Source organism: Gallinula chloropus (genome assembly GCF_964237585.1).
Source record: "Gallinula chloropus genome assembly, chromosome: 7".
Classification (NCBI taxonomy): Eukaryota; Metazoa; Chordata; class Aves; order Gruiformes; family Rallidae; genus Gallinula; species Gallinula chloropus.
Window position 1 is genome coordinate 19078246 of NC_140092.1, and position 23164 is coordinate 19101409.

The 23164-nt window shown below is 39.5% G+C and overlaps 1 protein-coding gene across 1 annotated transcript; it reads left to right on the forward strand.

Annotated features, from left to right (window-relative positions):
- Positions 1 to 280: 280 nt before the first annotated feature.
- TRMT9B (tRNA methyltransferase 9B (putative)) lies at positions 281 to 19010 on the forward strand (the record flags this gene model as incomplete). The annotated part of the gene is made up of 4 exons (XM_084266895.1): positions 281 to 309; positions 11875 to 12029; positions 14958 to 15131; positions 17974 to 19010. 4 exons carry the CDS (start codon positions 281 to 283, stop codon positions 19008 to 19010), a joined length of 1395 nt encoding a protein of 464 aa, XP_084123021.1.
- Between the last annotated feature and the right edge of the window lie 4154 nt (positions 19011 to 23164).

The following is a 23164-nucleotide window of genomic DNA, read 5'->3' on the forward strand; positions in this document are numbered from 1 at the left end:
CCGGTGGAAGACGCCCAGAGGGATGAGACGAGACCGCAAGGAGAAGAGTTAACGGGGGAATTGATAACCCGGCCCTTTTTCCCCGCCTCCTCCTCCTCCTGCCTGCGGGGTAAAGGGAGGGGGGAGGCGATCGGTACCCACCGACCGGGGGTGGCCCCCGGCGGAGAGGCGCGGGGAGGGCAAAAGCAGTCCCCGCGCCTCTCCGCCGGGGCCCCCTCCCACCGCGGTACGGTACGGCCCGGCCCGGCGCGGCGCGGCCAAGCGCCGCCTCCGCGGCGGGATGCAGCCGCCGCCGCCCCGCGGGTGCAGGTAAGGAGCGGGGCGGAGTAGCGGGGGGCAGGGGGAAGGTGGCCGCGCTACGCCGATGGGAGGGGGGGATGCTGAATACAGACCACCCCCCCTTTTTTCCCCCCGGGTTGGCCATAGGAGAGAAAAAAGGGGGGGATCTAAAAAAAAAATCAATTCAACCCCATGCCAGCCAAAAAAAGAAGAGCCTCGCTGAGATTTATTCTTTCTTGTGGCTGTAGATTTTTATCAAACTGAGATGATCCGCCTCGAAACGCTGCCCACCGAGCCGGGAGTCGCCCCTAAGGCGCTGACCCACCCCGGGACTGAAAGATTTCCAGATTTTTAACTAATATTATTTTACCAAGCCACCACCCCCTTTCCCGTTTCAATTGAGTGGAGCCGCGGCTTGCAGACCTAGGGATGAGGAGGGATGCTGGTGCTGAATTTGGCGTAGCAGTTAGGGAGGATAGTTTGTGGATGTGCATGTGCGTGTGTGGAATTTTCAACAGAAATAATAAGTTTCTCTATGTTCACTTGATTAATTAAAAATGAAGTGTACCCTGCACATCACCAAACAGTCCTGAACAATGATCTGGAGCAATCCTAAGCTCCACTAGTTAATAATTTATTTTTTAATTCCCCCCCCTTTCTCAGAAAATCTGAAATACCTAAGCACTGCCTTTGTAAACCCTCACAGAGCCCTCGGCGTTGCAGTGTTCGCCGCTTAATGAATGTTTGCGAAGGGATTTTCATTCCCCACTGGATGTCAGTGGGAGCAGCCAGAGCTCAGGGAGTCAGGTCACCTGCTCCTTCCTTCCTTCTGCAAAGAACGAAGCAACAGAATTACTTGAGCAGCACTGCTGTGGCAGTGTAGTGCATGTTCCCTCTTGATAGAGTTGTTCGGGTGAAACGTGCTTCTGGAGTTTATGATTCTGAGCGTGAAACTCAAGAAATAGGTAAAGCCATGCAGCCGTGTCTCCGTGAGCAATGGAAAAGGTCCTCTTGGGACTTTTTAATGTGCCATAATGGACCCCTGGAGGGGGGGTTGGGTTACATTTGTGTAATTTGTTTTCAGTCTGGTGTATCGATGTATTTATTTGGGTTACCTGTGCTATTTATAGAGCAGGGCTTGGAGCCAGTGAGTTTTTATTTACTGATTTCCTCCTCGCATTGTGTGTTTGTAATGGGTTGCATGCTGAGGTATTCCAGTGGTGCTGCTGCTGTTTAGCTTACAGAGATGTGAATTTTGGGCAAATTAGATATGTGTAGGTAACTCTGCCTGTGCATTTTAATATCGCCTCTGGCAAGGAGATCTTCAAAGGCATCAAACCTTTCCAGACACACATATATATAATGCTAAGCTGAACTTTGTGCAAAGAAAAAATACAAGTAACTCTTCATATTTTTCTGCATTTGCTGAGGTAAACCAGTCATAAATCCACAGCTGAAGTTATAAAGCAAAGTCAGACTTTGAAATCAGCCTTGTATCAAGGGATAAACACTTGTCGTGCAAATACTCAGATTTGCAGGTATTTTACCATCTGTTCTGGATGCATGGATCAGAATATGGCATGGTACAAGCAGCACAATGCTCTGCCCTGACAAAAAGTTGTGTGCAGATTCCTGCTTTTAGTTATTATTAATAGGCTACCCGAGGTCAGTAAGATGATTTACAGTGCATAAAGTTAAGCGGATATCCATGCCTTTGCAGTACCTAGATCTACATGGGCAACTTTGTAAGTAATAATAGATACAGAGTAATCCTGTGTGGCAGAAAACCACAGCTTGAGGGCTGCCTGTCTCTTTAATTCATAAAGATTAAAGAGATTGAAAAAATATTATGGACTTTTATAAGCTTGTGAAGTAATTTAAAAATAATTTTAAAATCCATTGTGTTTAAAAGCACTGAACAGTAAAGACACTGGTTCTTCAAAAGTTATGTGTTTACCTTCTTAAATGGAGATGGAAATATCAGCTGAATTACTGGGAAGAAAAAAAAGTCTAACTATTGGAAAATAATTTTTTGGGTCATTGCCAGGCATGACTAAAACTCATGTTGCTTGATTATTTTTTTTCCTTAGAAAAGTTTTAAAATGGCACAGGTAGAGCAAAGGCACTGTATATTTTGGTTTGCGTTTTGCTGTTGAAAAATGTTCCATTTTGAAGAAAACTTTGCATTCAGATTTACATGTAATAATTTCAGAAAAAATCAATTACTTCTGGATCAAAGTCTTTCTAAGAAGATACTTGTATTGATGCTTCATATACTGATTTTTGTAGGTATCAACTCTTGTTCCCCGTCATACAATAATTTCCTGGAAAATATTAATTTTAAGGGGAAAAAATTTTAAAGAGCCATGGTATTAAAATATGTTCCAAATGGAGAATTTCAGTGGTGTTTATATGAAATGTCAGCTCCCTCAGGGAGCTTTTCCTTTTGATGCTGAATAGGAAAAAATGCTTTGTGTCAAGGCCTTTCTTTGCCTGGAAATAGAGGCCTTAGAAAGTTGTGTAAAAAGGTATCAGTCAAACTGTAAAGCATTTTAAGTGAAGTAATCTTACAGTGAAATTCTGGTGATTTATGGAAATGAAGGATCTTTCCTAGGGATTTTGACTACAGGGACACTAAGCCTTCACGCTGCTCAGTCGACTACAGCTACGACTGGAAGAACCTGTGTCTGTGACAGCAGCCAGGCATGTCATGGAGGGTCACACCTCAACCTTTTAGTAACAACATAATGCAGTTTTTGTGTCTCTGAGTCTAACTCTGAATCCTGGCAGGGTTACTGTCGTATCTTCAGGTGCCTTTGTCAGCTGCAGAAGTGCACAACTACTATGCAGTGGTACATAAGATAGCTTTTTGTCTTTGAGCCCTAACCTCAAAGACAGATAAGACACCTTTTCTTTGACAAGAAAGCAAATACATATATGTAACTTCCTATGACTAACAATTACAGAAACAAACAAAAAAAGCTAATTGATTGGATTTTTTAATTTAAAAAAGTAATAAACATATAATACTGTCTTTGCTTTTATTCTCATGTTCATCTACTGAGCTTAATACCTGTGTTCAGCACTGACTACGTTGGTACATGAATATTTTAAGATGGGAAATTATATGTTCAGTTATCATAAGCATGTGATAATCAAGAGTAGTTTATAAAAGGTATCAAGAGAATCCACTTAGTTCTGTAATTACTGTAAATGATTGGGCAATATTTTATGTTTAATCTTGGGATCAAAGGTAGCCATTGGCAACCTTAATTTGGAATCCTGTTTGATAATGTGCTGCTTATCTTTCTGACACTAAGACATTAGGTTTCAGCAGAAGGTGGATTTTCAAGTAAATTAGTATCTTAAGTTGGTTTGTAAATTGTTTTAATTGGGGAGGCTTTGTATATAGCAGTATGTATAAAGCAAGAAGTAACAGTGATGAGCTCTATGGGCAGAAAAAAAAGATAAAATTAATCCATCTGGACTATAGTACTCTAAATGCAAACCCACGGTGTAAGGAAACAGAAGGAATGTGGAGAAGTGTAATTCCACGACTGTAGGATGACATTAAGGAAGCAAATATTCCTCTGAATATAGTTTGGCATGAAGAATGCCAACATATGGAGAGGATATAGAGAATGACCACAGTACTTGCAAAAGACCACTGAGACGGATTCATCAGGAAGGATAAGAACTACTAAATATTTAATGTTTAATTAACTGCTGGTGAGTAAGGAGAGAAGACAAGATAACTGTTGATAGACAGTCACCAAGGAGGGAAGATAGCTACATTTAGAGCTTGTGAGGAGCATAGAGCAGACAAGGGCTTTGAGAAACTGCTACAGGGCTCTTAGGAAACCAACCATCTGAAAGTCAGAAGGAAATTAGTTTAATACCTGCATTGTTTTGACTGTAGAAACAGCTCCTCTGTTAAAGCATAATAGAACGTTGTGAAGCAGCCTTTCATTTTTGTGTTTCTGCAGCAGGTCACTGAAATCTTGCTTATAGCATGAAAAATTGATGTTTTGTACTGACACACAGTGTCACAAGGCTAGATGTTGGGGCAACATGCCCCTCCCCTGAAGCTGCATCAATTACATCAGTGTACTTTCTGACAAGTGCTTAACTAACTTCTGTTTTTTAAGACTTCACTGATAAAGACTCCATGATGTACCCAGTCTACAATAATTTCCAGTGCTTTACTGTTCTTCTTGGTTTTAAAATGCCTCACATGTATCCTTGCTGTAGTTTAAGCCCACTTATTTTGGTCTACCCTTCATTTTGGAAAATGGATTATTCCCTCCCATTTTGCACCAGCCCTTCTTGTATGAGAAGATGATCCTCTGTTGTCCTGGACAAACAATTTGAAACAACTGTTTTTGCCAGGAGTGTACTTGATTTCTTACCTCACAGAGATTTGCAATGGTCTCTGGCCATTGTTCTTTTCTGTAAGATTCTTGCTGGAAATCAAACATAATACTCAAACCCAATACATCAGCAGTGCTGACTGTAGGAGAAGGACAATTTTATGTAACTTGCAAGTATCTGCCCTATTTCTGTGTGCTGTCCTTAATTTTTTGCAACAGCGTATTGCAAAAAGCACAATAACAGCACAGACTATCCTGTTAAATCTGCAAAATGTTATAGTGTCCAGATCCACTTCCAGTGAACTGCTCCTGGTAATCTCATCCTTCCTCCTTCAGTCTTTATTTGTGCAGTTGGTTAGCCTTATCTAAATGAAATGCTCTGCTCTTTTGTCTTTCTCAGTTGATTAAAGCACCTGAATTCTAATCCATTGCATTTGAACCCTTGTCTGTTTGGTCCAACTGCAGACATAACGCTGCTCTCTAATCCATCACGCAAAGAAATCGCTGAGGAGTATCCAAAGCAGACTTCTGAACAGGCTTCTCAGGGCATCCTTCCAGTGTGATAGTGATTTGTTGATAATTACACTCGTGATAGTGAATTGTTAACTGTACTCTAAATACTCTCTTCCAAATGGTTCCACTTTCTACTGTGATATCATCTAAACCAACTGTCTCTAGTTTGTTATGAGTATCATGAGACCAGGGACTCTACCTGTTGCCCACAGTCTCTCAAAGCTAATTTCTTGCTGCTCTGAGGCAGTTTAATCTAAGGCTGGTGCAATCAGTTCCCTGAGTACCGTTTCTTAGGCTACTTGTTTTGAAAACCCTGAACTTACTTAAGAAGCCCCAGTCTGTCCTTTCCCTAAGTCCTTTTCCCGTTGGCACTGATGTATGGGCTGCCTGAGGACAGTTAGCATGAGTAGTGGAGAAAGAAAAGGAAAACCTCAGTGCTCTTCTCAGCACCACTTGCTGTTGGATTTCTCTTCCTGTATAGTAGACCAATTTTTTCCTAGTCTTCCAATGCCCATACTCACTGTTTCTGTCCAGGATCTGAAGGTGCACATTAGTGCACATCTAGCACCAGGGCTTTTTTGACTCTGTTGGACTTTTGTAAGAAGGGACCTTCTTTGCTGGCAGCTGATTTATGAGTTCTGATGTGATAGTAAAGACAAACAGACACTTCAAGGGACTGTGCAATATTTGCAAGAGTATGCTCCTTCTTCAGTGTTTTTAATGGCAAAGGGTCCATATCTGTGCGTTGTCATCTTAGAGAATGTTACCTGTCTACAGAATGGAGTCTATGTACTTTGTGAAGTAAATCTGTTACTGAGCAAGCTTTCAGCTGTGTAGAAAATGACCCTGAATGCAAAACAGCAAGAGGAATACATTAAATGATTAACTGATCCGAGAATGTGCAGCAAATAGTACTACTTTTTGTCTGGACTGGAAAAAAAAAGCTAACAAAAGGAACATGATGGTGAATGATTGTAATTTTGAGTAATTAGAACTTAAGCCATAAGCTCATTTAGCTCAAGATCTTGAAAGAACAGCCACAGCGCTTTCCATCTTAGATCAAGGCAAGATTCTCTCTATTTTTTGGTGAGGAAAAAATACAATGGCAGCAATTCTATTTCAATCAGTGAAATTACTTTAAAACGCTAGGTTCTCAGGCAGCATTTCAGCTAGCAACGATTCTTGTCAAACGTGTCTCAGCTCTATGGTTTTCACTTTAGAATTTCCCACATTTTCCTGCAGGGAGGGTCCCGAATCAGGACTTCAGCTCAGTAAGGTTTTAGATGTGCTGAGTGGAGTTCCTCTTGCTCTGATTTCAGGCAGTGCATTTTCACAGGATTATAAGAGTTCATGCGTGGGTGAAGTTAATTACCAGAGTTGTTAGCCTTATGTAAGCAAATCATCTCCTACTGTATCCTCTTGCTAAACTTTCATTGCTGCTAGTTTAACAATTCATGGCAGGATTCCCATCATTTGGTTTCATTATCCTTTATTTACTAATAAAGCTGTTTTACGTAATGATTTGTATCTGGAAGCAATTTAGTATGTCGTCATAGTCCAATTTGTTGCCTTCATTAATGAAACAAGAATGGGTTGTCAATCAGAATGAAGTTTGTGGCTGTGATTTATAAATTCAATCCTAAAAGTAAGCAAAGTTTTGATAAAGAAATCTTGGGTCTGCTTTTGAGAAGAGCTGCAATGGTGTTTTGCAGTTGGAGATTAATTGGATTTTTTACTTTGCTAGGAAAAAAAAGACTTATTTTTAAGTGACCATTAGGGCTGTACACTTATCTTAACTACTTACATTTGAGTGAAAATACTGGTAAATCTGAAGCAAACTGGAAGTAAACTGTAAGTATTTCTCACTGTATAGGCAGTTCTCCTTGTTCTGTAGATGAGGGGAGGGAAGTTGGACTAGGTCACTCTTACTTACCTGTCAGTATCAGCTACAGCTGCATGTGTCATTGGTGGAGAGCAGGGTACTGTAGGATGTAGACCCGGCCCTCATGGTTGATATAATTTGATTTAAAGCTAGTGATTAATTAGGTTATTGCATCCATTGCATGCATAGCTAAGATTTGTGTTGCTGTGGCAGCATAGAGACACAACTGTGCTGAATTTCCTAGGTCTTTGATTTAGGAGTTCTCGTAATCCAAAATGGGATTGAAAGTTCCCACTGGTGTGTGAAAAGTGCAGCTAAGAGGGGCACTCATTAATCGACTGAAAACCCCAATGTCGGATTCTCAAACTGAGTTGAATAATTTCCTGCTGCTCATCAAAGGGTTAGAGAAAATAGGCAATTGAGAGAGAGAAGACAGAAGGAAAGCATGTGGCTCAAATTAATCAAGAACAATTGATTTGAAGTCAAGAAGGAGCCATGCAGGATTTGATGACTACTGTGAATATCACAGGGTGCATCCAAGAGGCCATTGACAAAAAATTTGAAACATGTTCCAGATATTGTGACTGATCTGGAAATAGAGGCAAGAGGAAGATGAACGTGAGCCAGGAGAAGACTTTGCAGTACTACACACTGAATTAAAGAAGTGGTGGTGACATAGCAGATGCTAAGGTAGATGTAGTAAGATGTGAAAATATTAAGTGCATGGGAGGGGGTAACTTGAAGTAGCCAAGGAGGGGTACCAAGGGATTTGGAAGAACTGCAGGAAGGTGTGGAAAGCTTTGTGTAGACTGTGGTAGAGATAGAGGTTTTGGCCTGAACACGACCTCCTGCACTTTGGTGTCAGGGCACCCCTTGCATCTGGGAGCCAGCAGCTCTTTTGTCCAGTTGAGGATAAGGTATTTAATACAGTTAGTCAAAAATCACATCAGACACTTAGAAAAGAAACAAATCTGAACACATTACCTTCCCTTCCCCTCCCCCAAAATATCCTGATTTTTTTAAAAAAAACAAAAGTTGGAAATTTGGGTTGTTATTTTGATGGTTGTTATTTCAAGATCACATGGTTGAATGCATTTATTACTTCAGCAGTGACAGAAAATGTCTAAGCAACATGACTTTTCCTTAAAGTAGTATCCTTGAAATGTTAATCATCTAAAAGGTTGCAAAATGTTAATGGAAAAGGAAGAAATTAGATTACCTTGGAGCCAGGGAACCTTTAGCGAGGTATGTAGCTAGGAAAATACGTAATATCATATATTTGTACAATTCCTTTTGCCTCCTAGAAAGCTGAAATATTTTAGTCTGTTTTTTTTATTTTGCCTTTTTCTGGTTTTTAATGACAAAGGAAAGTGATAATGTAGGAAGGAGCCGATGGGCTATAACCTGTGTATGTTCAAACAGCTCTGTTCATATACTGAGTTAGATGTGATGGACTTGGTGATCCATTTCCCCACAAGTGCAATAGAAATCACACCAGAACTTCCATCAAGGTTCCCCATTTCATAGACCAGCTGCACCAAGGGCCTGTTGAAGTCTCATGAACAAACCTCGATGACCAGGAAGCGCTGAAGGAGAATCCCACGATTCATTCGTTGTCCAAACGGCTTGTTTGCAGGAGGCTGACATTTCTTCAGCTACATCCATGTTTCAGGGACTTGACAAGACTTGCTGCAGAGTGACTGAACAGCTGGGTGCCAATTTACTGCAAACTCCCTACACTGCACCAAGTCTCTGCTTGGGCCCTTTGACAGGAGCAGAAGCACAAGAATAGAAGAATTAAACACACAGAAAGCGTGTCCGTAACTTCCACCTTCTGCTCTTCTCTTTGCTGGTCTTATCAGGCAGCTTCCAGGTAGCTTCAGTGAGAACTGGAGCAGATGCTGGAGCAGATGCTGAAGCAGCAGGATTTCTGGACGTCTTGGATTTCATTACCTCTCTTGCAAAATAGACTGGAATTACCTGTGAAGTTGCCATCCAGACATTGGATGAACCAAACATTTTTCACAATTGATGTGCTGCAGAGACACTATCTGACACTTTCAAGTTTTGTTTATAAAGAGAAGTAAAAGAGTTGACTTTGGTTTGTAAGGTTCCACAGTTCCAAGTTTCTGGTGTTTTCAGTGACATCAGGCTTGTATGGAACTGCTACAGCTGTAGGTCTGGTCAGACTCCACAGGTTTCTTGCCTTTTGTAAGCATTGAAGTAGTTAATTGCTAGGACATTTTCCTGACAGAGTTATGGATCTTGACTGGAAAGTCAAATTGGCGAGTCTAATTTCATCACGTGACTTAATTATCTACAAAACATAAAAGATCAGAAGGGATGGAAATTGTAATGAAATGACCAATGAAATATTTTGTATGTTAGTAGACTACTCTTATTCTAAGGTTATAACCAAATTATTAGCTTGACAATGTTTATTAAGTGTTTCTAAAAGTAATAACCTCTAGGGCTGTGCTGTAATATGTGGGAGTCTCTAGCATGGCCTGTATAGCAGAAGACACGGTACCAATCCCAGTGAATGAGAAAGTTAAAGGCAAAAACTGGTCTTGGAGTTGAATAGGGAACTAAGGCAAACATCAGCCTACACTATAATTTAATCAAGACTTTTTAGAAAAAGTATAATAGAGCATTGCATCAATGGCAAAATTCTTACCATCTTCTAAATCCAGTCCAAGTTGGCTTTATTGTTTATTTAAAATATTCAAATCAATGAGAGAGCTACTTCTGTCATAAGCTAGAATTTCTGTAGCATTTGGAAATCAATATTCAGATGATTGAAAACATTCTCTTTGGTTTTTTTTAAGAACTGCACAGATTGAACAAAGAGGTTCAAGTGGAAAAACAGTTGGAAACATTGAAGCCCGTAGTAACCAAACATGAAATACTAACTAGAAAAAAGAACAGATCAGATGTCAAAAGAAAATAAGTTAGTCTTTTTAATCTTTACTTTTAAACAGAGGATTTCTAGGCAATTGAACAACAAAATAGAGTATGTTTTGAGGCAGAGAAGATAGCTAGCTACAGGTGTGGAACACCATATTTATTTTATTTAAGGGTCGAATAAGAAAAAAAGAATGGGCTTTTGACTCCCAGGAGTAATTAGTTGAGATTACAGAAACTAACCCATAACTTGAAATGGCATTTTGAGAAAAGTTCTGAGTAACTTCTGGCACATGTCATATCATTTAAAGTCTGCAATTCAGTACTGCTTCTGTTATTCAGTCTGTTATAGTTTCCCACTCTTCAAGTTGACACCGAAAATGCACCTACTAGGAATTTACTATACTGTTACTGTACTTCTTTTACCCACTGAAAATATAAGTATAAAAAATGAGCTAATGAATCATAAAATAAAAAGTGGATTGTGCCAGGAAAAAAAGGAAGGATTGTGAAAACATTGAGCAGAAACCTTCTAAAAAGTCTTCGTAGATACAGTCAGAATAAACTGTGACAATTGTAACAATTTCATTCAACCTCTTGCAGCGGAGAATACATAAAACCATAAATGAAATGGATCAAATATCCCATCTGTTCTTGTAAGCGCTCCCACACGCTTAACTTGAAGTACTTCTTTTTTCTTGCTCCACCCCCCCCCCCCCCCCGCCCCCCCGTCACTGAGGTTAATACCCACTTTCTAAATTAAAAAGGTTGGTTTTAGAGGACAGGTCTTTTGAAGAGTTCATATTATTTGTTATTCCTATATATTTCAACAGTAAAAGTGACAGAAAGAAACATTTTTATTATGATTCCAAGATGTTTAGTATTTGAAAATCAAAGGAAGCGAAAGAAGAACTTGTTGTGTGTTTGAAGTCTTTGCTTCTGACATTTTCAAATGCAGCCAGAGGAGTCACTTTTATGATTTCATTTTGATAATATATTGCTTGGTTTCTTGGAATAATTCTGGAAACAGGCTCTAATCTCTGCTGAGTACTTAGACAATTAAATAAGTGCTGTTTTAATAATGAAAAAGAATATTTCCTGACTAAACAGGCAGTTTGGATTAGTTTGCAGAATGCTGTAACAGTTTGAAATGTAATCTCGTCAGCTTCCATCAGACAGTAAAGCTTCACCTGGTTGGTCCTTGGATGAGGAGAAATCTTGAAGGAGATGTAGGGGTCTGTTTAGAGACATTCAATGTCTGCATCCGCATGGTGTTTTACGTGTGTTTAGGAGTAATATTTACAGTCTCAGAAGATGCCACTTTGAAAACGAATCACTAAAATAAAATACTTTGCTAAGAAAAGAAGATGGCAGAGTGGGAGCAGGGAAATCATGGTCTGTTGCTGGAAAATTTCAACCAACTTATCACTTCTAGAGGGTAGATATATCATAAATAACATATGTGTGATTTAGGAGCTTTGGTTTCAGGGTCCGGGCTGTTTTCAAATAACATGCTAATAGCTTGCTTACCTACTCACCTTAGCTACAACTGGAATGTCTATTCTTAACTTTCAGTTCTTGAACTTTCTGCATTTCTGCTGAACAGAGGCTCTGTTTTGCACCAGATAAGCCTTTACTACACCAGTGATCTTACTTAGGAATGTGCATAGTATTGAATAGGCGCACACACTTACATGGTGCTTCTTAGGCAAGACGATACATTCAAGTTTTCTTGAATTTCATGAAATAAAATCAGATGCTTCGAGTTGAGATCGTTTTATAAATACCATGGCTGTAAGATGGGTGTAATGATTTTATGAATGTAAACTTTCAAGGTCCTGAATTATGCATGCCTATAAAATGTAAAGTCTATGCTACAACAGTTGGTGTGGTGTCGTGCATAATCTTTCTTCATTATGTTTTCAGGATGGAACATGAGGCTACCCAGCTAGAAAAGCAGCACGTGCATAGCGTGTATGAAAATACAGCTGCCTACTTCAGTGATCTGCAGAGCAAAGCATGGCCCCGGGTTCGAAATTTTCTGCTGGAGCAAAAGCCTGGCAGCCTTGTTGCTGATATAGGTAAACCACTCTTTGAGGTGGCGTGAAAGATTGTTTACAAGCTTTATATCTTAATCATATGTATCCTTCAGAGCAACTGTTCTTAAAACTCCCTTAAATTTGTTTTGAAGATTGCTTTAAAATTGGTTTTAAACCCGTATTAGATGCCATATACAGCTTGTTTTCTTTGACAGTGTATCAGGTGGCCAGTAAATACATTTGTATTGAGCTAAGGCTTAATCTATCCATTTCCCCATGGGCTTAGTGGTCTGTCATTCCCCTGGAGCCCTTTTTATAAAAACAGTGTTAATAGCTTAATTATTTCATGTTTCAGTTTATTTAGGTCTCTCGGTTTAAGTACTGCTGGTCAGCAATTTATTGCTTTTCATTTGTTCTAAAACTCTTATTGAGGCTTTATTCTGAGATAAATCTTCTGATATGATTGTTGTTTAAAAAAAAAAGTTATGATGTGAGATCTTCCCTATGATCCTGAATACGGACACCAAAACCTCATTTTCCTGCTGTGGTGTTGGCTTCCCCACATATTCAGTTTATATGTTGATTTTTGGTTGCACCTACAGAATTTTTAGGGGTTTCCAGGTCCTAGTGCATTTGCTTAGTTTGTGTTATGATTTCAGTCCTATGCAGCACATCACTGCAAAACAGATGCTCCTTTGCACCACTGGATTTTCCTCACTGGAAATGCTGATAAAATGCTGGGATTTTTCCTCACTGATAAAATGCTTTTACACAGCAAAGTGTAATAAATGTAAATTGCAGCAAATCACACATCTGCCTTAATAAGAGAGTAGTTCTTTTGCTGCTGTTGAGCAGTACCCCAAAAATGCTTGATTGCTGTTATTTTGAATATATATGTTCTTTTATGTGTCTGCACCACTTTCACTAATAATCTCAGGAAATATCCTGTGGCATACACTTGCTCAGCAGTCAGTTTAACGTGATACCTTGTCGGCCAGACAATAGAAGTAATTTGAAGCTTAGCTGAAGTTCTTTGAGGCTGTATCAGCAGGTATCTGAGAGGCTGCTGAAAGCTAAAGATCACCCCATTACAGCTCCAGATGAAATAATTTAAATGCATGTCATACATCTGGAGAGAAGGTAGATGCTTACTTACAGTTTCCAATAGGAATATTACCATCAAGGCACATGAGGTATCTTCTTTTATGAGGTTTAAAAAAGTCTACAAGAGTCTGACTCTCTTGTTTATTTTTGGTGCATATTTTGGGAGGAGGTTTACACGATGGCACTAAAATTTTCAAATTGATAACTTCCTTTTCTGTTTAATGGCACCTTTTATTAAAATATAATTTTATCTAATTGCCTTTTTATTGTTCATTAATCAAAATAAATGGCGATAGCAGCTTCAAGGAGGAATCCACCCTCCTGATGACTCACTTAAAAGCGACTCTCCTGCAAACGTAGATTTTTAGAGTACTGGGAGTGTTATCACTATGTGGGCTCATTCCAAAGAGGACCATATATTTCTAAAAAACTCAGTGTGTTTAAAAAGCATTCATTTACCTGTGCGACCTGTCCTAGGGCACTTGCTTTGGCAGGGGGATTGGACTTGATGGTCTCTGGAGGTCCCTTCCAACCCCTACAATTCTGTGATTCTGTGAATGTATTTAGCAACTGAATCTTCTAAATTAATGTATATTTGACTAAATTTGTTCCTTCTGCAAATACAGTAACCGATAATACTTTTTACTAAGTGTAAAATTTGTTTCCTAACATGCCAAGCTTCATGTTTTATTGCATATATTCTTGAACTGCATTAACAATATTAGTCTTTTCCATTGCTCTCAAGCATTACTTGAAAGAATATTACTTGCTTTTTGCTTTAGAAATACACTCTTTTTTTCATCACTGAAGTGTTGTGCTGTTCTCCAACAGTTCCTGTGCTGTCTCTCTAGATAATGGTGCACATTAACATCAACGAGAGCAGCAGCGCTGCAAGAAGCAGTGATGTTTCTAAAGATAACTCCAGGCCTTTAAATTGAATTACCAATACTGAGATGGTTCTCTTTGCCAAGCTGCTACCCCGTTGCTTGGCTGTCAACTTCCAGAAATGATTCTTCACTACTGACCCATAACTGCAGTGAATGTTTCCTAATCTAATTTTGAAAAGTGCCTGTTATGCATGCGGTATTGAAGAACGCTCTGAAAGATTTCAATTTAGTACAGCACAGTCCTTGAGAAGACATACTTTGAGATGGAAGACGTTCTGGAACCGTTCATTGCATTTACATGCGTTACAAAGCATTGGCACGAAGGCACAGAGAGGATGTGCCTGCCACACGGCAGGGAGTTTTATGATTCACGGTTATTTTCAAGCCTGTATCTGAAACTAAAATTGTCCTTTCTGACTTGTGTCAGTGGCAGCTGTGGTATGACTTCTTGGAGAGAAACAGGATGCACTGGAGAGGTACCGCGTGGGGTTTAGCAAAGACTGGGGAAGTACTTGGGAGAGAGAGATCTCTCACAGGTCACTAAATGGCACAGGAAGTAGTTCCAGTAGAGAGCTGGCAGGGTATTGAGGAAAAGGGAAACAGGTTACCAGGCTGTTTACAGGCTCAGTATGAAGCAGCCTTGTTGTTTTGCTCTACAATATTCAGTAGTGGCCACAAAGGATCACTCCTTCCTCCTCCTATCTGCACCTACCCTTCCTCCCCAAACACACATTACACAGGGCTGTGTACTGAGTACCTTTATCGGTGGTGTTGGTACTGTCACAATCCTAACAATGTGAATGTGTAATTTCAAAGACTCCAGGAGAACCCTGTAGTGGGTGTACTGGTAAGAGCAAGCTCTCATTTTGCTTTCCAGGAAATCTTGGAATTAGCAAAGCCTCCCTACTATTTTTCACTGCTTTAGGAAAGATAGACAGTGCTTGGAACACACAACTTCTGATTCTTTTCTTTTCTTTAGGTTGTGGAACTGGAAAGTATCTCAGCGTCAACAGTCAGGTGTATAATCTTGGCTGTGATTACTGTGGACCATTGGTAGAGATTGCAAGGAAGAAAGATGAAGAAGTTCTGGTATGTGACAACCTTAACCTCCCCTTTAGGGACCAGTGCTTCAACGCAGTCATTTCCATTGGAGGTAAGACAATTTACACACTCTAGCCCACAGGAAATGTGATTTTTTTTTTTTCTGATCCTTTTCTTTCCATGCATATTCATCTCAATTAGAGTAGTTCCGAGACAGTTCCCATAGAATCACAGCAGATTAATGTAGTAAACATGGAAAAAAAAAAAAAAAGTTCCATTGCACAGCAGCACTGTTGACCAGGGAAATATGTGGATCATTTGTTTGTTTATATGTGGTCTTGTTCACCCTGTGGAGAAAAGATTTCCTTCCAGTGTGCATTTTAAACAAGTAAAAGCTAACATAAACATGGCTGCTCACAGTTTAAACAGATTAGGTGGTCAAGATAAACTCTTGGTTCCTCCTTAGGATCTGTTTTGACCACCAAATGCACTGAAATGAAAACTTGCTTTTTCTATAGCAGGACTTGAATCATGTTAACTACTCTGTGTTATGAATAGAAATTTTTCTCAGAATAGTCATGAAATGAGAACTTAGAGCCATACAAGTGCCTGTTGTCTAAAATGAGTGAAGCATCTCAGCATCTTAACTCCTCTGACCTCTCTTGTTAGTATAATTTGAGAAGTATAAACTGGGAAAGGGTAGATGAGGACAACATAGAGTTCCTAGTTACAGACTACCTTTTTAGCTTTACTCTTGCCTGAACTTCTTTCAGGCTGGTTTACTGTATCAGCAAAAATATAAAGCATGATAATTACTATTGTAGCCATCAACAAACTGCATTAACTATGATAGAAATGTATTTTTAAATGTATTTTTCACATAACCATGGTAAAAGAAAGGGTGACTAAATATGTGAGCTATATCTATGTTACTTTGCTTTCATGTTGGCTAGTTGACCAGTGAGCTCTATCCACATTTCAGGGCTTGCAGCATAATTTCAATGCTATCAGATCAGCCGACTTTGAAGGACAGCTTACCTATCTAATGTTTATACCAATTATAGGCCTAACAAGATTAAAAGTTCATGTATGCTTTCTGTACATTTAACAATAATGGATTTTAATCCTGCTTGAATAGACACATGCACATGTCCATCTAATTCTGAATAAAATGTTTCTAACCCCATTCCAGAGAACAGCAAGTATTTATGTTCATAGTTAAATACTCTTCTTGGCTCTGCTAGCATAATCCTGTTTATAGGATTTATATTTTTGCAGATCCACCAGACTGATTATATAATTTTAACCATGAAGAACGTGTAACCCATTAAATGGATAGCTTACATAAAGCTTGCACAGATTCTTTTGTTTGATTGGCAGTTCTTTCTGGTGAATTAAGCTCACGTGCTTATACAGTCTCTGTCAGTTTTGGTATTATTTTGGAGGAGTTCCTGTGGTGATATGTGGCCTAGCTCTGTATGAGAGAAAATACGAGTTCCTTTCTTCCCAACTTGTTACAGAAATTGAAATTGGTTTGGTTTGTTTTTCCAAAGTTCAAGAAGGTACAGGCAAAAGTAAGAAGTACCTGGAAATAAATACTGACCATATAGATTGGGGGACTCTTCGCCTCCAAGTTTGCTACATTGTGTTCTCAGCTCCTTGGAGGGCCTACTTAATATCAACTGCCAAGAACCATTTTCTTGGTTTGTGGTTAAAAAGTTAAGTTTTTTCCCCATGGCAATTTAAATCATTGTTTTAAGTAAAGTCATGGCCTGTTGGAAACACCTGACATAACTGCAGTGTGGAAATAACACTATTTCTACAAGTAGACTTGGCTACTGTCAAGTGGCACGTACAAAGGTAATCTATTTTCTCTGAAGGTATGGAGATGTCTTCAGCTAAGAATGTATACAATTATTGTATGTTGTTGTATGGCTAGAGTGAATGTTTTGCATGTAGAAGTGGCTGTCTCCAAGTCCACTTGAAACTAATTCTGGTATCAGTCCCTTTACATCATTGACCTGAATCAAATCTAGTGCTGATGACATATAGAACAACATGGCCAATGTAACCAATCTCAGTTAATGCTTTTGAGAGCTTAGAGAACAAATAGCTGTTATTCGCTGTCTGTTAAAATTGATTCCTTCAGGTGAGTAGGAAGCTACAAACCATGTGGAAATCTTGACACATAGCTTCATTTCACACTGCTGTGAAGTTTGAAAATGTGTAAATTATCCTGAAAATAAAATTCAAGTACAGTGATTGCGATAGCTTTATTTTTAGTTTGATTTTTAAATTTTTTTAATAGCACTATATAATCTAACAAAAAAATCAGCGTTCTCAGCCATGCAGATATAGATTGAGATACTGTCTTTTCACTTTTTTCCTCCAAAACAGACATTCTGTAAAGGCAACACCTTTCCACAAAATTAATGCAATTGAAAGTATTTCTGTCTAAATTTTCTCACTAGCTCTTTTGAAAGTGCACTGCTATAGAAATCTTCTTAGTGATATAACTTCTTGCTGTGTTTGTTACACAGTGAGAAGTTTTTCTGCTTCTGGTAAAATAAGCCTGAGATGTGACCCAAATCTAAAGTCAACCTTAATCTTACCTAATGCACCCGAAATGCCAGGCAGCTAAATGAAACCCAGTCATGCTATGATCTTTTATGGGTCATGTACAGAAACAGAAACCTCGAGCTTATATACCTGACTTCCTTTGAATCCCTGTTATAAAATGAAATTAATTTCCTTCTTTGGGATTGGCCTATTTTTATCCATTGAACAGAAATGTAAGAGAGACCTTTCTGGGCTAAACTTGCACTGTTGCTGACTTGCAGTGAGTGATATTTATGATATGGCAACTAAAATGATTAAGCACGTAGAAGGAGTTGAAGACAAAAATGCTGTGTCCTTGCTAGCGTTCACTACGTAATGCCTTTCCTTTTTGACAGTGATCCATCATTTCTCAACGAAACAAAGGAGAATCAAAGCAATAAAGGAAATGGCAAGGGTATTGATACCTGGAGGCCAGATGATGATTTACGTTTGGGCTATGGAACAAAAGAATCGCCGCTTTGAGAAACAAGATGTATTTGTTCCTTGGAACAAGGCCTTGTGCTCACGGCATTTTTCAGAATCGAATCAATCTGGAGATAAGGGTGAGTTTGTGCATGCTGTAAAAAGCCGGGACGTGCACCCTGCACAGCTGGTCATCTCTGACTGCAGCTACCAAACTAGTCTGCAGCCAGAACCTGAGTCAAAGCATTCCCAGAATTCGGACCATTGCTTATCCAGAGCCTGCTGCATGAAAATTTCCGAAGAAGAGAACAGATTTTACAGTGCCCTGGGAAGATCTTTCCGCTCATGGTTTTTCTCCAGATCTCTCGATGAATCAGCCCTGAGAAAGCAAACTGAGAAAATGAAACCTCTGAAGAATGAAGGAGAATGGGCACACAGCGCCGTGCCCATTCAGCACTCCCGACACTGCAGTTTGGATTTGGGTCACCATGGGGCACTGTTAAAAGAACGAAGTTTAGATGATGATGATGTGTTTGTGGAAAGCCTGCCCCTCAAAAACCCACAGTGGTCACCTGCCACAGATGCACTGAAGGATTTAAGTTTAAATGGGGGACACCAAAGTGTAGCTCAGAGCAAGAGTGAGGAACCTTCATTTATAAATGGCCCAATGGAAGACAGGGACTACAGCTCCGGTTGGATTAAAGATGGTGCTGGTAAATCCAATTCCAGCAAGTTTTTCAAGAGAACTTCAACATCTGACTCCACTGACTCTGCCTTGGATTCAGCAGTGTCTGTTGGGGACCAAACTGATGCTATGTTGGATACAAAAGCCTTCATGCGTTACTATCATGTTTTCCGAGAAGGGGAGCTGTGCTCTCTGGTAGAGGAGAACGTGCCTGAGCTTCAGATACTTTCTTCCTGCTATGACCATGGAAACTGGTGCATTATTGCAGAGAAAAGAGGAACATAGCTGTAAAGAGAACAAAGCAGAATCTGGTGACTGAGGATTTTAAGCTGCTCCTTGTGTTCCTGTGATTGTGCAGTGTGACACGGAATTTCAATCTCATGTAGTTGTGTGCCATTCATTTCTAAGTTATTATCTCTCTACCTATTTAACCATCTCATGCGAGGTCTGTACATAGGAAAGTAAGTGGTAAACAATATTTATGTTTTGTTAAACTTTTATGAAGTAAAAACTGGAGAGTTTTATATTGCTTTTAGCAAATAACCGTGTTTTTAAATATACTTTTCTATGGAAAAATAAAACCTTTTTATAAAGCCTTTTATGAGAAATATCCTGTTGGCAGAAAGTTTAGGTTTTGTTCTTCAGACACTGAAAATGTGTCATATAGCTCCCTGTTCTTGAAGCTCTATAAATAGAGACAGAGGCACATTTTAAAACGTACTTGACTGTCTACTGCTAGAGTGCATGCTGCAGAACTGGGAGCAAGCATGATCCCAGTGCTACTTAGTTTGGAGTAGAGTTGTTAATGGACAAAAATCTATGTACAAAACAAGCTCTGCGTATTCTGTCATTTGAGGTTTGCACTTGGAAGCGAATGACAGGACAAAATTTTGAACAGCATTTTTTGACTTTCCTTTTAAAAAGAATCTGATTTGTGTCTCAGGTGCAGGTTGAGTTTTCTGTGTTAGCTCTCACATCATCTTCCCTTTGCTGCAGTTTTTCATCTGTTATGTGTACACAGAAGTCAGAGGGATTTCTGAGAGCATCAGTATTATGTAAAGGTTACAAAATATCATATTTGAGATAGATCTATCTTTTTGATAAGCCTGGGAAGCTAAGGTAAAATAATAAAAAAAAATTCCAGTGCATATCTGGTCAGCTGTCATATTTGCTCTCCTTATTCACTGACAAGTAAATATATGTTAAATGATGTGTTAGATAATGTAGATAGGAAGTGGTTACAAGTCCAGTTTGTATATAAAATACGAATTCATGTCTTCCACAGCTCAAAGGAATATTCTGAGCCCAAGTGATAATAGATTGCTTAAACAAGTCTCCCATTTCCCACAAAAGAAACATTTTGCTGAGCATGGTGCCCCATCTTCACCCAGTTGTACTGGATTGTAGTTGTTGCCCTCATCTAGTTCTTTACACCCAATCTCACCCCTGTGATGTGATGTGCAGCTGTATGTACTGTGGATAAAATCCACCTGGCTTCTGAAGATCAGTAGTGAAACTGTAGCTGTTCCAACCAAAAGAGCACTGGACTGGGCTAATTGTCTCATTACCATGAAGTTACTCCATTTTTAGACTTTATTTACAGTCAGTGGTTTTAGTGCAGGGGACATCTTCAGCTGGTGTGTTTCTGTGACCTTTAGCTCAGCTGTCTTGATGCAGCCCACTGAGACACCCACGTGATTAACATGTCTGCTCTAGTTGGGCTCAAGTAACTTCGAATACAAAGCAACAGGAGTGAGACACTTTTCCAGTCTGTGCTGTGTGAGTAGATGGATTTTAGGTTGTTCAGTAGAAAGCCCTGATGGTGCTGAGTAATTTCAGATGTAGATGCACTGGAGAATTACCACATGGTAATGCATTATAGATTTACCTGTTGGAGCGATGCCTGTGGAACAACCATCTTTGTCTTCCTCATAATTTGGGATCCTTGTACTTTATCCTTCCTGGGTCTGTACCACTTGCACTCTCCACTGCCTTTTGAAAAGAAAAGTGTGGTCAAAGAACCATGCATCTCAGACTTCTGAAATATAATTCCACTCTAAAAATTACTTTCAGTGCAGCCTGGACCTGTGGTTTCCAGACACCGTGCCCGAGCCTTACCTTAGAAAGCTGGCAATATTCCTTGCATTGCTGGGTCCAGCTGCTCATGGCTGAGGGGCTGTTCCTGCTGTGTCATGAAGCTCCAGATTTAGAAGCACAGGGCACAAATGCCCGTACTGGCTGGCGTATTGCAGAGCCATCATGGATCATGCTAAACTCTCTACACCTCATCTGCAACGTGCTTGTGCTGGACCGGTGAGACCTGCCTTATTTGTTGGGAATTTCTGTCTGAACTTAAGGATTTTAACAGAAGACTGAGTTGCTTCCAGATAAGGTTTGTCAGTGGGTATTCAGTGTCTCTGGAATTTGGGCTGTATTTAGGAAGGAGGTAATGGATTATCATCCAATACTCAGTCTTGAAAGTTTTTCCCTACACTCCAGCATACAGAAACTCTATTACAAATATATATTTTTTTAAATAATGTTAATCTAAACTGTCAGTTAGTTTAGTTAACTGGGAAAAGGAACATTATAATTTTGTTATTTGCACTTCTGCAGTCCATCTGTGGAGTGTGCAGTGTGTAGTGAAGCAGGCTGATGAAATTTGGGGTAAAGTAAGAAAGAAAAGGCTTCCATTCTCTTTACAACAGATACTTCACTGTTCTTGTAAGAGGCTGAATCTATGTTTCAGGCTCTAGTAAAAACTTCCTACCCTGTCAGCTGTATGAAGAAGAGCTGTCAGATCACAGCAACTGAGGTACTTTAAACTGGTTTTGTGTTTGTAGGCTTTCCATGCGTTGTTTGGTTCTTGCCTGGGGATGTTCTCCAGTTATTTATTTCTGTATTGGAGTTCCTCTTGTTTTGTGCTGATGTCATAACATTGTGTTACATGCAAGTTTGGGTTGTATTGTTATAAACTCCTGGGAGAAGGGAAGGGGCAACTGCTCACTTTTCAAATATTCTGTCTTCTTCTGTGGACATATGCTCACCATGTAACATAATTTTTATAGACTGGGGATCAGTCGTCTGAGGTCACGAATGTGAGGCCTGCACAGCAAGCCTTTGTTCCCATGTGCAGGCTCCTGTCTATTTATGGAGGCCGCCCAAGTCTGTAACAGCTTTATCATCTCATAAGAAGCCAGATTACCTCACTTGGAGCATGGCAAATGTCTCTCTTGATTGGTTTCTGTTTTGATGAGGTCCATCTTAAGCAAAATGTAATTTCCAGAAGAATCCATGTGATTCCAATCTGTAATAGTTGACAGGCATGCTTGATGTGCTCAGAGAAATGTGTATCCCATTGAAAGGTCTGCAGTAAATGGAAGAATAAATTTAAAAAAACACCTGTCCTTGCATGCTGAAACTCTCAGCGATATCCAGACTACAAGCTCTGACTGTTACAAGGTAAAAGGCAAACGTGTTCTTCCCTTTATTGCCTGACAAACAGGCAATGCTCTTACCTGGTTATGCCAGTGACAAACAAACCCCTTTCCCCCTGCAGCCAGTTGAGATTGGTCCTAAACTGCTCATCCAGCTTCAAGTAGCACATGGAGAAGTCTTGATTATGTGAGGAAAAGATGTCTTTTTGATTTATAATTTAATTTATTAGTGTCATTGTGGGTCTGAACTGGCTAAACAAAAGCTGCTACCTGATTACTCTTACAGACTAGAATCCAAACGGACCATTGCAATAAAAAGATACTATTGAACAGACTTTTTGAAGGACTAATACACTTGTGGTCTTTGCTAAGCAATGTTTTGTCTTTTTTTTTTTTTAATATGTGACATATTTGTATTAGAAGTGAAGTGTGGAAGTATCATCTTTTTGTACTAACAGTGATTCATTTACTTTCTTCCAAACTTACGATGTAGGCATTTTAAAAGCACAGGTGAGGAACAAAAGCTATAAATATTCTAGCAGCTTTTTTTTTTCCTGGTACGTTTATATACAAGTTACTTATGTGCAGTTTAACTTGCTGAGTGAAGAGCTGCCTATGTTCCACCAGCAGAATCCTGTTAGTGGCCTGCCTTGGTGGATTCTGAACAGAAATAACGGCTCTGATCCTGTGTCCTCTCTGCTGTGTCGTGTCTGTTCTAGACTGTATTCATACTGCTGTTGGGCTGTATTGGTATCGACATTGTGTTGCATTTACTGGTCTCCCCACTTTCTTGCTTGGCACTTTTACAGGATTTGTGGCGACTTTAATACTCCAGGAAAATGAAGTGTGTCGGTGTTAAATGTATCCAGTTGTGTATCTCTTTTGTGAGTTCAGCATTTCTTATTCTTACAGTATATGAATTCTGGCAGCTACTGTTGATTTTATCTTCCAATCTGCTGGTCAAAAACCATGCTTAGGTACTGCTCTGTAGTCAACTCTTGT